The 16758-nt window shown below is 39.6% G+C and overlaps 1 protein-coding gene across 2 annotated transcripts in view; it reads right to left on the minus strand.

Annotated features, from left to right (window-relative positions):
* Positions 1 to 940: 940 nt before the first annotated feature.
* Positions 941 to 16758, minus strand: part of LOC100683252 (C-type lectin domain family 9 member A-like) — a 29568-nt gene continuing 13750 nt past the window's right edge. Inside the window, exons 5-8 of one of the 2 annotated variants that reach the window (XM_038576133.1) lie at positions 14857 to 14964; positions 14143 to 14294; positions 4133 to 4239; positions 941 to 1322 (exon numbers count right to left, since the gene is read on the minus strand). In XM_038576133.1, the coding sequence (XP_038432061.1) occupies positions 1202 to 1322; positions 4133 to 4239; positions 14143 to 14294; positions 14857 to 14964 (488 nt within the window). In that variant the 3' untranslated portion in view covers positions 941 to 1201. The remainder of the gene's footprint in view (positions 1323 to 4132; positions 4240 to 14142; positions 14295 to 14856; positions 14965 to 16758) is intronic. The other variant, XM_038576132.1, reaches the window with a different exon arrangement.

Consider the following 16758-nt stretch of genomic DNA (forward strand, 5'->3'; position numbering starts at 1 on the left):
CAGAAAGAGATGCTAGCCTCACAAATAATAGGAAATTGTGCATTTAAATGGCACAAGATAACCACTTATGTATTGGTGATGATTTTATGGGCAAAATCAAACAGATTGATAAGATACTGTGTTGGTAAAGAGTACAGAACCAGGAATTCTTGAATGTTACTGTGTGGAGATGATAGATGTACAACTTCTATCGAAATATTTATTAAACTTCAATATACACACCTTGATACAGAAATTGCACTGCTAGAGACTTACACTGTATATATATATGCTTTGTGGTAAATGATCCTGTACTAAATGCTATTCGTTACAACATTTTCCTACAATTTTAAAATTCTAAGACAAACCTAAATATCTATCGGAAATAAAACTGGTAGATAAATTTGATACATCCTTTTAATGTAACATTTTCAGCTGCTTACAAACAGCAACACAGCTCTTTTGGTATTGATATGGAGCAAACTGCAGGGTATGTTTTTAAACAAAAATGTAAAGGAGTAATACTATTGTTTGCAGTTATGTAACATTTTTGTTTGGCAAATAGCATGCATATAGCTGTGCTTTCCTAGAATATCTCTGGAATACAATCTAAACTAGTTACATGTTTGCCTCTGAGAAGGGAACTAGGTGAATAACGAACAAAATAGGTTAAGAGAATTTGTTCATTTTGTATCTCTTATATTTTGAACAATGTGAATGTATTAATTACCTATTTGTATCAAGATCATCTCATTATTTTTTATTTATTTTTTTAAGATTTATTTTTATTTATTTATGATAGACATAGAGAGAGAGAGAGGCAGAGACACAGGCAGAGGGAGAAGCAGGCTCCATGCACCGGGAGCCTGACGCGGGACTCGATCCCGGGACTCCAGGATCGCGCCCTGGGCCAAAGGCAGGCGCCAAACCGCTGAGCCACCCAGGGATCCCCTCATTATTTTTTTAATGTAGAATCTTTTACTCAATCAAAATCAATGTATTTGACTTTCTCTGATTTAATAGTTCTTGAATTCCAAAACAATACATTTATTTTTTTGGATATGTAATTTCCTAAAACCTTTGTGTTTTAACCTTGCTGAGGAAGGTTTGAAAACCCTTAATAAATCATGCATAAAGGACTAATTTGAGTAAATACTCTAAGCTTTCCCCCTAGTAGCTGTTAAAGAATGAAAATATTACAACTTCTATGATAGTAATTATTTTAAGGGACAGTGAACTCCTTTTCACAAATGTAAAGAAACTGTTTACTACAATCAGCAGTAAAAATAGTTGATGACTTGAGATGTCCGCATTTTACATCCAGCAAACTCTGTTGGAAATTCCTGCATCAGAAAATATATTTATTTTAGAAAGTCATCTCAGGCAAAATTTATCACAAATTTAAAACATGTATAATTATTTGAATGGACATACAATGCCTGTGGGAGACATATAGCTGTAAGATTATAAAGTTATTGTAACTAAAACTAATGGAAATGCTGCCAATGGACAATTGGAGAAAGGGAAGAAGTTGAAAGGGTAGTATAGACTGGGATGTATACATGAGTGAGACATGTAAAACTTGAAAAATTCTTCTTCTAAGATTCCTGAAACTTCTAGGAAGTGACCAAATACAATAAAATAATTATGTGACACATTGTAACTGCACATAAAATTTTTTTCAGGTTTCTATGATTCATATTAATGTGCACAGAGTGTGCATTTCCAACACTAGCCTCACTTTGGCATAGAAAGTATTAAATGCATTTAAAACAGGATGTACTTTTCCCCGCTCAGCCTAATGTCTTCCACAACAAACAAATCATTAAAATTTTGTGAAATTGGGCAATGATACTAAGGTATTGGATTTTAAATTTGGGGGCTAAGCTACAGTTCATAGAAAAAAAAATGTTAGAAGTTTTAATTTCCCTCCAAATGTTCATGCATATCTCTGATGGGAAGTAGTAATTTCAAGTAGTAAAATTGTCAGTGAAAAACTCACCAATCTTTTAAAATCTGTTATTATTTGAGTAGTACTTCTTTTTAAAGGATTCCATTAACCTACCTGTTCCTTCATGGTTTTCCTTCTGTATCTTGAAGCATTTTACTCTATAATGATTTCTGGTTATCCTCATCTCCCCACTATCTTATCATTATCTTAAACATTTGGGTGTCCAAAGTTCAGGCCTTCAATTTCCTGAGAATCACTTCCACTCTCTTATTTAACACACTGTCTATGCACTACTCTGTGCAACATCTGCATTCCCAGCATAGACCTCTCACTTGAATTTCATAATCATATATCACAATGGCCTATGTGAAACCCCATATATAGTTAAATGTTTAATATATTTGTTAAATTATACCTAAAACTGAATTCCAAATATGCCATATTAACATTAATATCAGCATCATTCTTACAATTTCTAGACCAAAAACCTTGGAGGCATCCCTGATTGGTCTCTCTCACACATCTTTGAAAGAAGTGTGGAATCTGGCCACTTTATACTAGCACCAACCCTAGCAATCTTCGTCAAGCCACCACATCTCACCTGGATGAGTCCAACACATTCTGAGGTAGGCTCCTGTGTCCCCATATACTCCCTGAACCCTCCCCAAAATAACACACACCATCTAATCTCAACAGAATGTACACAGGGAGTCTCTAAACCAGGAAGCCTTCGCTTTTGTCATTCCTCTGCTCAAAACCCTCTAATAGCTTTGCATTGCCCCCATAAAAAATCCAAGTTCTTAGACTTTTCTCATGTCCTACACGCTCTCACCATCATTGTCTCTCTGACCTACATCTCTTCCTCCTTATTCACTTTGCTCCAGCATCACAGGCCCTCTTGCTATTCCCTCAAGCATGCTAAATACACTCCTACCTCAGAGTCTGCAACAGCTGTGTCTACTGCTAGGATGCTCTCCCATCAGGTAATCCACAGGGCTTGCTCATTCAAGATACTGTGCAAACATCATTTCTCAAGGACTCTGTCTCTGACCATTCCATTTAAAAGAGTGAAATCTCTTCCTCTTACTTTCATATACAAAAGTCCCTATGATATAGCTAACGTAAGAAACTTCCCGACACTCCGTAGTATTTATCTTCTTCTAATGTGCCACGTAATTTACTTGACATATTTGGTTTGTCCTCAGTCATCCCCACCAGCACTATCATGCCTGCATTAGGATGGATTATCTAGGGCAGCCCAGGTGGCCCAGTGGTTTAGCACCGCCTTCAGCCCAGGGCCTGATGGTGGAGACCCGGGATTGAGTCCCACATTGGCTCCCCGCATGGAGCCTGCTTCTCCTTCTGCCTGTGTCTCCGCCTCTCTCTCTCTCTCTCTCTCTCTCTCTCCCTCATAAATAAATAAATAAAATATTTTTTTAAAAAAAAGAATGTATTATCTATAAGAGGAGAATACTGTTGCATGTTTTATATTCATCAATGTAACTTCAATGGCTAGAATAGTGCCTGGCATATTGCAGGCAATCAATAAACAGCATGGTAATTAGCCCATGTCTCTCATACTGCCCGTCATGCTACCTAGATTTAGTTAGATCATTTTCTTCATTTTATAAACTAGTTTCCTGGACATCAACCAACAAATCGATGGGATTTAATCGATGGGAGAGAGGACTGCCATATATTATGTGCACTTGGGTGAAATAATAGCATAAAAGACACTAAGTGACCACATAAGATTACTAAAGGATGTATTGGAAAATGCTCTTTTTTTTTTTTTTTTTAGTTCCTAAATGATACCAAATAAAGAGGTACAAGTTTCACTGACAGAGACATCTGGGTTTAGATACAACTTTTCTTTCCTTGTTATATTTTTACCATTTCCTGCAAGCATACCAGTGAACATACCAGTATCAGAGAACATACAAGAGAAGGATACAAAAACAAAATATCACTTTACTGTTTGCAAGGACCTTCCATTAAAGAACATGAGAATAAATAATGCTCTTTAGGTCTCTTTGAGGCCTGAGATTTGCATTTGATTGCCTATCTAAGAAGCGATATCAAGTGGAATTAAAGATATTCATTCCCTAAGTCCCCTAAAATCCTTTCTTCTTCTTGACCTATAATCTACCAGGCAGTTCCTGAGGACGAAAGGGAGTGAGAAAACTGTGAAATGAAACTTACACCCTCTGAGATAGATGTGTGCCATCCAGCCATTGCCAGGGGTACTTAGCTCCTGCTTTAAATAATCCAATCCAATAATTGTATTTTATTTTTGATTGAATGAAGCGCTGTGGGAAAATTAGAATTATTAGTAATATTCATAGCAGTAATCAAGGATTCATGAATACTGGATATTTTTATCTTCAAATGCTGGTATGCTAAATGGAGGAGGCAAACTACTTTCTCCATGGTGTAGAGAAGAAATGGAAGTGGAAAGGACAAAATCACTCAACTTTTTATGACTGAATGAAAGATATCCAGAAAGGGATATGATGGCCTTAAAAGAATCTCCACCTATGATAAACTAGATAGGTAAATATGATTCCACTAAACCTAGAACTTCTCTCTCCCTCAAATAAAGTGAAAAAACAAGGTTCAATCTGGAGATATCTGCAATAATCTGAAGGACAGATATTTCTGTAAAACAATAAGAAAATTATCCAATAAGAAAAAATGGACAAAACATAAGATCATATTTCAAATAAATAAAGCATATTGCTAATAAATTTTGAAAGATTCTAAGAGAATCTTAGATCAGGAAAATGCAAATCAAAACCACAAGGATAGGGGATCCCTGGATGGCTCAGCAGTTTAGTGCCTGCCTTCTGCCCAGGGTGTGTCCTGGAGTCCTGGGATCAAGTCTCACATCAGGCTCCCTGCATGGAGCTTGCTTCTCTCTCTGCCTATGTCTCTGTCTCTCTGTCTCTCTCTCTCTCTCTGTGTCTCTCATGAATAAATAAATAAAATCTTTTTTAAAAACCCACAAGGATATATTTTACAACTAAAGCAATTATAGTGAAAGGGTTATGGGGAAAGGAGATAAAATGAGTGGGAAAAATCAGAGAGAGTGACAAAACATGAAAGACTAATTCTGGGAAACAAACAAAGGGTAGTGGAAGGGGAGGTGGGCAGGGGGATGGGGTGACTGGGTGACGGGCACTGAAGGGAGAACTTGACGGGATGAGCACTGGATTATACTATATGTTGGAAAATCAAACTCCAATAAAAAATATACCCCCAAAAAGCCATTATTTAGTTCATCTGTTTTTTATAGGTAAAAGTGATTAATTTATATTACTATTTCAATAAGAATTTTATTTTATTTCTTTTTTAAAAACAGGCAGAGGGAGAAGCGGGCTTCATTCAGGGAGCCTGACACAGGACTCAATCCCAGGTCTCCAGGATCAGGCCCTGGACTGCAGGCAGCACTAAACTGCTGAGCCACGCAGGCTGCCCATAAGAATTTTATAAACAAGAGAACCTAAAGGTTGGGTTTTTGGAGGGTAGTTTTTTTCTTGGTTTCTTTGCTTTTTTTGTTTGTTGGTTTTTTATGTAAGCTCTACACTCAACATGGGGCTTAAACTCTCAACTCTTGAGATCAAGTCATCAGTCATGCTCCACTGACTAAGCCAGCAGGTACCCTCGAATGTTGTGGAGATTTTTTGTTTTTTGTTTTTTCCAAACATAGAGCTTTTAATTCATTCTTCATAAGATACTACTAGAAGTAGCATTGCTAGGACAAAATAGTGTAACTAAAATTCAGTGCCTAAATGGAATCTTTAGAGGGAAATCTACAGAATCAAATCAATTGACTTTATGGTCCTAAACTTTATAAGGAATGGCACATATGATTTAGATTGTCTATTCTAGAAAAGAGATGCTTCCTCTGTCATTCTGGATTGTAAGTAAAATAAAAATCCATTAAAAAAATCAATCCAGCTATATTCAATATCTACTTTCATTCTTTTTCCTATGGCTATTCATGAAAGTACAATGTGAATTACCTCTTTAGATTGCTCACACCATTGAAGGAAGTTTTTCTTTGCCCTGTATTAGCTCTGAGAAGTTATATAGCGAACCATCTAATATATATTAAAATGTGATGGTGTAACACACACAATAAAAAGACTGAAAATCAGTCCATGGCACACACAGCAGAGCAATTTCTCTTGTTCATTGTTTAAAACAATGAATCTTGAGGGGCAAGATGGCAGGAGAGTAGGGTCCCCAAATCACCTGTCTCCACCAAATTACCTAGAAAACCTTCAAATTATCCTGAAAATCTATTAATTCGGCCTGAGAATTAAAGAGAGAACACCTGGAATGCTACAGTGAGAAGAGTTCGCGCTTCTATCAAGGTAGGAAGACGGGGAAAAAGAAATAAAGAAACAAAAGGCCTCCAAGGGGGAGGGGCCCCGCGAGGAGCCGGGCTGAGGCCGGGGCGAGTGTCCCCAGGACAGGAGAGCCCCGTCCCGGAGACGCAGGAGCTGCACCGACCTTCCCGGGCGGAAAGGGGCTCCAGGGAGGTGGAGCAGGACCCAGGAGGGCGGGGATGCCCTCGGGTTCCCTGGGACAGTAACAGACACCTGCGCCCCGGGAGAGTGCGCCGAGCTCCCTAAGGGCTGCAGCGCGGGCGGCGGGACCCGGCGGGACCCGGAGCAGCTCTGAGGGGCTCGGGGGCGGCTCCGCGGAGGGGGCTGCGGGGCGGGAGCAGCTCCGGGGACTCGGGGGCGGCTCCGCGGAGGAGGCTGCGGGGCGGGAGCAGCTCGGGGGCGGCTCCGCGGAGGGGGCTGCGGGGCGGGAGCAGCTGGGGGGGCTCGGGGACGGCTCCGCGGAGGGGGCTGCGGGGCGGGAGCAGCTGGGGGGGCTCGGGGACGGCTCCGCGGAGGGGGCTGCGGGGCGGGAGCAGCTCGGGGGCGGCTCCGCGGAGGGGGCTGCGGGGCGGGAGCAGCTCGGGGGCTCGGGGGCGGCTCCGCGGAGGGGGCTGCGGGGCGGGAGCGCGAATCCACCAGCGCAGGCTCCGGAGCACAGGGCGCCGGGACACAGCCCAGGATCCGGCCTCCCCGGGACAGGCAGAGGCCTGGAGGGCTCAGGACAGCGAGGACGCTCCTGCCCCGAGCTGAACAGATGAGCGGCCCCGCCCGGAGCCTCCAGGCCCTGCAGACGGAGAGCTCCGGAGCTACTGCGGGGGCTGAATCCAGGGCTCCAGAGCTGGCCCCGCCACTGGGGTTGTTCCTCCTGGGGCCTCACGGGGTAAACAACCCCCACTGAGCCCTGCACCAGGCAGGGGCACAGCAGCTCCACCAAGTGCTAACACCTGAAAATCAGGACAACAGACCCCTCCCGCAGAAGACCAGCTGGACGGACAAGTTCCAGGGGAAGTCAAGGGACTTAAAGTATACAGAATCAGAAGATACTCCCCCGTGGTTCTTTTTTTCTTTTTTTCTTTTTTTGTTGTTGTTTTGTTTTGTCTGTTTTGCTTTTTGATTTGTTTCCTTCCCCCACCCCTTTTTTTCCTTTCTTTCTTTTTCTTTCTCTTTTTCTCCTTTTTTAAATTTTTTTTCTTCCTTTTTTTCCCTCCTTCTCTTTTCTTTCCTTCTTTCTCTCCTCTCTTTTTCCCCCTTTCCCAATACAACTTGCTTTTGGCCACTCTGTACTGAGCAAAATGACTACAAGGAAAACCTCACCTCAAAAGAAAGAATCAGGAACAGTCCTCTCTCCCACAGAGTTACAAAATCTGGATTACAATTCAATGTCAGAAAGCCAATTCAGAAGCACTATTATACAGCTACTGGTGGCTCTAGATAAAAGCATAAAGGACTCAAGAGACTTCATGACTGCAGAATTTAGAGCTAATCAGGCAGAAATTAAAAATCAATTCAATGAGATGCAATCCAAACTAGAAGTCCTAACGACAAGGGTTAATGAGGTGGAAGAACGAGTGAGTGACATAGAAGACAAGTTGATAGCAAAGAGGGAAACTGATGAAAAAAGAGACAAACAATTAAAAGACCATGAAGATAGATTAAGGGAAATAAATGAGAGCCTGAGGAAGAAAAACCTACGTTTAATTGGTGTTCCTGAGGGCGCCGAAAGGGCCAGAGGGCCAGAATATGTATTTGAACAAATTCTAGCTGAAAACTTTCCTAATCTGGGGAGGGAAAAAGGCATTCAGATCCAGGAAATAGAGAGATTCCCCCCTAAAATCAATAAAAACCGTTCAACACCTCGACATTTAATACTGAAGCTTGCAAATTCCAAAGATAAAGAGAAGATCCTTAAACCAGCAAGAGACAAGAAATCCCTGACTTTTATGGGGAGGAGTATTAGGGTAACAGCAGACCTCTCCACAGAGGCCTGGCAGGCCAGAAAGGACTGGCAGGATATATTCAGGGTCCTAAATGAGAAGAACATGCAACCAAGAATACTTTATCCAGCAAGGCTCTCATTCAAAATGGAAGGAGAGATAAAGAGCTTCCAAGACAGGCAGCAACTGAAAGAATATGTGACCTCCAAACCAGCTCTGCAAGAAATTTTAAGGGGGACTCTTAAAATTCCCATTTAAGAAGAAGTTCAGTGAAACAATCCACAAAAACAAGGACTGAATAGATATCATGATGACACTAAACTCATATCTTTCAATAGTAACTTTGAACGTGAACGGGCTTAATGACCCCATCAAAAGGCAGAGGATTTCAGACGGGATAAAAAAAGCAGGACCCATCTATTTGCTGTCTACAAGAGACTTATTTTAGACAGAAGGACACCTACTGCCTGAAAATAAGAGGTTGGAGAACCATTTACCATTCGAATGGTCCTCAAAAGAAAGCAGGGGTAGCCATCCTTATATCAGATAAACTAAAATTTACCCCGAAGACTGTAGTGAGAGATGAAGAGGGACACTATATCATTCTTGAAGGATCTATCCAAAAGAGGACTTAAAATCCTCAATATATATGCCCCGAATGTGGGAGCTGCCAAATATATAAATCAATTATTAACCAAAGTGAAGAAATACTTAGATAATAATACACTTATACTTGGTGACTTCAATCTAGCTCTTTCTATACTCGATAGGTCTTCTAAGCACAACATCTCCAAAGAAACGAGAGCTTTAAATGATACACTGGACCAGATGGATTTCACAGATATCTACAGAACTTTACATCCAAACTCAACTGAATACACATTCTTCTCAAGTGCACATAGAACTTTCCCCAGAATAGACCACATACTGGGACACAAATCGGGTCTCAACTGATACCAAAAGATTGGGATCGTCCCCTGCATATTCTCAGACCATAATGCCTTGAAATTAGAACTAAATCACAACAAGAAGTTTGGAAGGAACTCAAACACGTGGAGGTTAAGGAAAATCCTGCTAAAAGATAAAAGGGTCAACCAGAATATTAAGGAAGAATTAAAAAGATTCGTGGAAATTAATGAGAATGAAGATACAACCGTTCAAAATCTTTGGGATGCAGCAAAAGCAGTCCTAAGGGGGAAATACATCGCAATACAAGCATCCATTCAAAAACTGGAAAGAACTCAAATACAAAAGCTAACCTTACACATAAAGGAGCTAGAGAAAAAACAGCAAATAGATCCTACACCCAGCAGAAGAAGGGAGTTAATAAAGATTTGAGCAGAACTCAACGAAATCGAGACCAGAGGAACTGTGGAACAGATCAACAGAACCAGGAGTTGGTTCTTTGACAGAATTAATAAGATAGATAAACCATTAGCCAGCCTTATTAAAAAGAAGAGAGAGAAGACTCAAATTAATAAAATCATGAATGAGAAAGGAGAGATCACTACCAACACCAAGGAAATACCAACGATTTTAAAAACATATGAACAGCTATACGCCAATAAATTAGGCAATCTAGAAGAAATCGACGCATTCCTGGAAAGCCAAAAACTACCAAAACTGGAACAGGAAGAAATAGAAAACCTGCACAGGCCAATAACCAGGGAGGAAATTGAAGCAATCATCAAAAACCTCCCAAGACACAAAAGTCCAGGGCCAGATGGCTTCCCAGGGGAATTCTATCAAACGTTTAAAGAAGAAACCATACCTATTCTACTAAAGCTGTTTGGAAAGATAGAAAGAGATGGAGTACTTCCAAATTCGTTCTAAGAGGCCAGCATCACCTTAATTCCAAAACCAGACAAAGACCCCACCAAAAAGGAGAATTACAGACCAATATCCCTGATGAACATGGATGCAAAAATTCTCAACAAGATACTGGCCAATAGGATCCACAATACATTAAGAAAATTATTCACCATGACCAAGTAGGATTTATCCCCGGGACACATGGCTGGTTCAACACCCGTAAAACAATCAATGTGATTCTTCATATCAGCAAGAGAAAAACCAAGAACCATATGATCCTCTCATTAGATGCAGAGAAAGCATTTTACAAAATACAGCATACCTCTCTGATCAAAACTCTTCACAGTGTAGGGATAGAGGGAACATTCCTCAACATCCTAAAAGCCATCTAAGAAAAGCCCACAGCAAATATCATTCTCAATGGGGAAGCACTGGGAGCCTTTCCCCTAAGATCAGGAACAAGACAGGGATGTCCACTCTCACCACTGCTATTCAACATAGTACTGGAAGTCCTAGCCTCAGCAATCAGACAACAAAAAGACATTAAAGGCATTCACATTGGCAAAGAAGAAGTCAAACTCTCCCTCTTCGCCGATGACATGATACTCTACATAGAAAACCCAAATGTCTCCATCCCAAGATTGCTAGAACTCATACAGCAATTCGGTAGCGTGGTAGGATACAAAATCAATGCCCAGAAATCAGTGGCATTTCTATACACTAACAATGAGACTGAAGAAAGAGAAATTAAGGAGTCAATCCCATTTACAATTGCACCCAAAAGCATGATACCTAGGAATAAACCTCACCAAAGAGGTAAAGGATCTATACCCTCAAAACTATAGAACACTTCTGAAAGAAATTGAGGAAGACACAAAGAGATGGAAAAATATTCCATGCTCATGGATTGGCAGAATTAATATTGTGAAAATGTCAATGTTACCCAGGGCAATTTACACGTTTAATGCAATCCCTATCAAAATACCATGGACTTTCTTCAGAGAGTTAGAACAAATTATTTTAAGATTTGTGTGGAATCAGAAAAGACCCCGAATAGCCAGGGGAATTTTAAAAAAGAAAACCATATCTGGGGATATCACAATGCCAGATTTCAGGTTGTACTACAAAGCTGTGGTCATCAAGACAGTGTGGTACTGGCACAAAAACAGACATATAGATCAATGGAACAGAATAGAGAACCCAGAAATGGACCCTGACCTTTATGGTCAACTAATATTCGATAAAGGAAGAAAGACTATCCATTGGAAGCAAGACAGTCTCTTCAATAGATGGTGCTGGGAAAATTTGACATCCACATGCAGAAGAATGAAACTAGACCACTCTCTTTCACCATACACAAAGATAAACTCAAAGTGGATGAAAGATCTAAATGTGAGACAAGATTCCATCAAAATCCTAGAGAAGAACACAGGCAACACCCTTTTTGAACTCAGCCACAGTAACTTCTTGCAAGATACATCCACGAAGGCAAAAGAAACAAAAGCAAAAATGAACTATTGGGACTTCATCAAGATAAGAAGCTTTTGCACAGCAAAGGATACAGTCAACAAAACTAAAAGACAACCTACAGAATGGGAGAAGATATTTGCAAATGACATATCAGATAAAGGGCTAGTGTCCAAGATCTATAAAGAACTTATTAAACTCAACACCAAAGAAACAAACAATCCAATCATGAAATGGGCAAAAGACATGAAGAGAAATCTCACAGAGGAAGACATAGACATGGCCAACATGCACATGAGAAAATACTCTGCATCACTTGCCATCAGGGAAATACAAATCAAAACCACCATGAGATACCACCTCACACCAGCGAGAATGGGGCAAATTAACAAGGCAAGAAACAACAAATGTTGGAGAGGATGCGGAGAAAAGGGAACCCTCTTACACTGTTGGTGGGAATGTGAACTGGTGCAGCCACTCTGGAAAACTGTGTGGAGGTTCCTCAAACAGTTAAAAATAGACCTGCCCTACGACCCAGCAATTGCACTGTTGGGGATTTACCCCAAAGATACAAATGTAATGAAACGCCGGGACACCTGCACCCCGATGTTTATAGCAGCAATGGCCACGACAGCCAAACTGTGGAAGAAGCCTCGGTGTCCAACGAAAGATGAATGGATAAAGAAGATGTGGTCTATGTATACAATGGAATATTACTCAGCTATTAGAAATGACAAATACCCACCATTTGCTTTGATGTGGATGGAACTGGAGGGTATTATGCTGAGTGAAGTAAGTCAGTCGGAGAATGACAAACATTATATGTTCTCATTCATGTGAGGAATATAAATAATAGTGAAAGGGAATATAAGGGAAGGGAGAAGAAATGTGTGGGAAATATCAGAAAGGGAGACAGAACGTAAAGACTGCTAACTCTGGGAAACAAACTAGGGGTGGTAGAAGGGGAGAAGGGCGGGGGGTGGGAGTGAATGGGTGATGGGCACTGGGGGTTATTCTGTATGTTAGTAAATTGAACACCAATAAAAAATAAATTAAAAAAAAAGAATGAAACTAGACCACTCTCTTTCACCATACACAAAGATAAACTCAAAATGGATGAAAGATCTAAATGTGAGACAAGAGTCCATCAAAATCCTAAAGAACACAGGCAACACCCTTTTTGTACTCGGCCACAGTAACTTCTTGCAAGATACATCCACGAAGGCAAAAGAAACAAAAGCAAAAATGAACTATTGGGACTTCATCAAGATAAGAAGCTTTTGCACAGCAAAGGATACAGTCAACAAAACTAAAAGACAACCTACAGAATGGGAGAAGATATTTGCAAATGACATATCAGATAAAGGGCTAGTTTCCAAGATCTATAAAGAACTATAAAGATCTATAAAGAACTCCAAAGAAACAAACAATTCAATCATGAAATGGGCAAAAGACATGAAGAGAAATCTCACAGAGGAAGACATAGACATGGCCAACATGCACATGAGAAAATGCTCTGCATCACTTGCCATCAGGGAAATACAAATCAAAACCACCATGAGATACCACCTCACACCAGTGAGAATGGGGCAAATTAACAAGGCAGGAAACAACAAATGTTGGAGAGGATGCAGAGAAAAGGGAACCCTCTTACGCTGTTGGTGGGAATGTGAACTGGTGCAGCCACTCTGGAAAACTGTGTGGAGGTTCCTCAAACAGTTAAAAATAGACCTGCCCTACGACTCAGCAATTGCACTGTTGGGGATTTACCCCAAAGATACAAATGCAATGAAACACCAGGACACCTGCACCCCGATGTTTATAGCAGCAATGTCCACAATAGCCAAACTGTGGAAGGAGCCTCAGTGTCCATCGAAAGATGAATGGATAAAGAAGATGTGGTTTATGTATACAATGGAATATTCCTCAGCCATTAGAAATGACAAATACCCACCATTTGCTTCAACGTGGATGGAACTGGAGGGTATCATGCTGAGTGAAGTAAGTCAGTCGGAGAAGGACAAACATTATATGTTCTCATTCATGTGAGGAATATAAATAATAGTGAAAGGGAATATAAGGGAAGGGAGAAGAAATGTGTGGGAAATATCAGAAAGGGAGACAGAACGTAAAGACTGCTAACTCTGGGAAACGAACTAGGGGTGGTAGAAGGGGAGGAGGGCGGGGGGTGGGAGTGATTGGGTGACGGGCACTGGGGGTTATTCTGTATGTTGGTAAATTGAACACCAATAAAAAAGCAAAATAAAATAAAACAATGAATCTTGGGGTGCCTAGGTGACTCAGTCGGTTAAGCATCCAACTCTTGATTGCAGCTAAAGTCTTGGTCTCTGGCTTATGAGTTCGAGCCCCATATGGGCTCTAGACTGATTGGATCCTACTTTAAAAATACATAAATAAATAAAATAGTGGTTCTTCTAGGTCTCTGTTACCCCTGTGTCTCCTCTCGAGAGAAATTTATATCAATTAACAAGTGCTTCAAAATAAAGTGGCCAAATAACATTGGAAGAAAGTTGAAACAATTATCCTAATAAAGACATAAGACTTCTTATAAAGCATTTACTTAAGTTGAATAAAGTAGACATACCTGCTCCTCTTTATTATCAATCTTAATGAGACTAGAATGTAGGCCTTGGCATGACTTCTTACTCCTCTCCCAAGTTTTCTCTTCTTTTGAAAAATAGTAACAGCTTTTTCCACAGCAGTACCAATTTTCTTGAAATGAGTCATAGTCTTTATCTTGAAAACAAAAGCCACAATGGTTCTCAACCACAAGACCACTTAGAGAACTGCCCTTTCCACATATTTCTTGCTTGCTGCAGACCAATGTTCAAAAAATTAGCATTTCCCCCACTTCCCAAAAGTCTAATGTTGGGAAGAGCTCTTTGGCCAAATTGTGGTACCAGGGACTATCTCTGAACAGACTTCAGATCATTGTTATGATTACACTGAGAAATCTTGACTTCTCGAGGACAAATATACTGCAACAACATGGAGTAGATATCCTCCTCGCAGGAAGAAATCCACCAAAGTGAATATACAGATATGGTGTTAATTCCAAGGGATCTATTTTGGGGGAAAATTCATTCACGAACATAAATTACTCAATCAAATCAACATGAGTTTGTGAAAGTCAAGAGTTCATTTAGCTATAATAAAGAAAATAGATTTGATTTTTTAAAAAAGTACCTGACAAAGTACAACAGAAAGTTTTAAAATTATATCTTGAAATGGGACAGAGGGGATAATTCTTTAAAAAGAATCCATCTGTAAACTATCACTGTAGGTATTCAGTACATACCTATGATAGGTGGTAAAATTGAGTGATCTTCAACTTCTACAAAGGAAACATTTTTTTCTTTTGTGTCCTTCATATCTTGCATTGTGTGTCCAGAACACCTCTGAAAAACTTAAATCCATATTATAAAATTAAGGTCATGAATGCCTTTAATAGATCATATTATGCTCACTCTAATTCTAAATGGCATAGTGAATGTTGTTGACTAAATGAAATTACAATCAGACAATGTTAGTCTAAAATGTTTGGGAAATATCAGAAAGGGAGACAGAACGTAAAGACTGCTAACTCTGGGAAACGAACTAGGGGTGGTGGAAGGGGAGAAGGGCGGGGGGTGGGAGTGAATGGGTGACGGGCACTGGGGGTTATTCTGTATGTTAGTAAATTGAACACCAATAAAAAATAAATTAAAAAAAATAAAAAATAAAAATAAAAAAAATAAAATAGTTTGAAGTGTCACAGAATAAAACAGAATTTTACATAAAAATGTAACTTGCTATGTATTATTTTTAAGTATATAAAAGATATAAAACATATAAGCATATAAGTCAGAAAATATAAACTTGAAATAAAACATTAACTAGCTTCTATGCCATCTACTCTTCAAATAAATATATTAAAGTTGGTGAAATTTTGTATTTAGTATTTATTTAGCATTTAGTATTCACATGTAAAGCCAAATACAGTGATTTCGCTCTCCTCTAGGATAAGCTTATAATGGATTCATTGAATTTACATGGAGCAAGAGCTCAGATGGTTCCTTCTAATATGCAAAAGGAAAGTTAAAAATCTCTGAAACATTGGCGCCTGCCTTTGGCCCAGGGCGCGATCCTGGAGACCCGGGATCGAATCCCACATCGGGCTCGGTGCATGGAGCCTGCTTCTCCCTCTGCCTGTGTCTCCGCCTCTCTCTCTCTCTCTCTGTGACTATCATAAATAAAAAAAAAAAAAAAAAAAAAAAAAATCTCTGAAACAGTAGTGTCTTGCCAAAGCTCACAAAAAAATGTAAAAGCATGAAGTATACTGCTTTGTGTGTGAACATTAAAAGAAAAATGCTTTAATTTTGTTACACAACTGAGAAACATAATTTTCAATTCTATTACTGCTCACCATCATTCAACTAAGTTCTATTGGATGTCTCTTTGACAAAATCCAATAATATCAATTGCACAGTCTCTTAATTTACTCAATTGCAATAAATGCAATTACTGCTTCAATTCAGTCACCCATTCCAATGTTCATATATTGGATCTGAATTAAGAAGACATATTAAGACCTCTAGTACCTAAATACTATTATTTCTGTGACTAACCAATTCCCTTGTCCTTTCGTTTCTGTCTATCCAAGGACACAGGGTACAGAACTAATCTTGGAAGGACCTCCAAGAACTTTGCAACATAGTCTTTAAAATAACAACTTAAAATAACCAACTTCATTGGGGCACCTGGCTGATTCAATCTGTAGAGCATGTGACTCTTGATCTCAGGGTCATGAGTTCAAGTCCCACATTGAGTGTGGAGCCCACTTAAAAATTTAAAAAAATTAAAAAAATATGAAAATGCCCAACTTCAAAATACTCTTGTCATTCACCATCTCAACTTCACACAAGCTTCTGAAAGTCAGATTCAAAAGAATCACAAAACTGTACACATATGGTTTAATGCTGACCAACAGTTATCTTTCTCATCACTAGTGCACCTCAACATTACACAGTGTTAATTATATAGTTATTAACACTCTTCTCAATTCAACAGCTATTTCCAGTATTTATACTTTTCCTAAATTTTCTAGTGCACCTCCTTGACTCTCCCTCTCAGATGGCCTCATCTGCTATTTCACAAAGAAACAGTCACTGGTAACTATACATTCCTCCCCAACTTCCTGCTTTTCCTCCTATAAATATAC

This window comes from Canis lupus, chromosome 27 (genome assembly GCF_011100685.1).
Source record: "Canis lupus familiaris isolate Mischka breed German Shepherd chromosome 27, alternate assembly UU_Cfam_GSD_1.0, whole genome shotgun sequence".
NCBI lineage: Eukaryota > Metazoa > Chordata > Mammalia > Carnivora > Canidae > Canis > Canis lupus.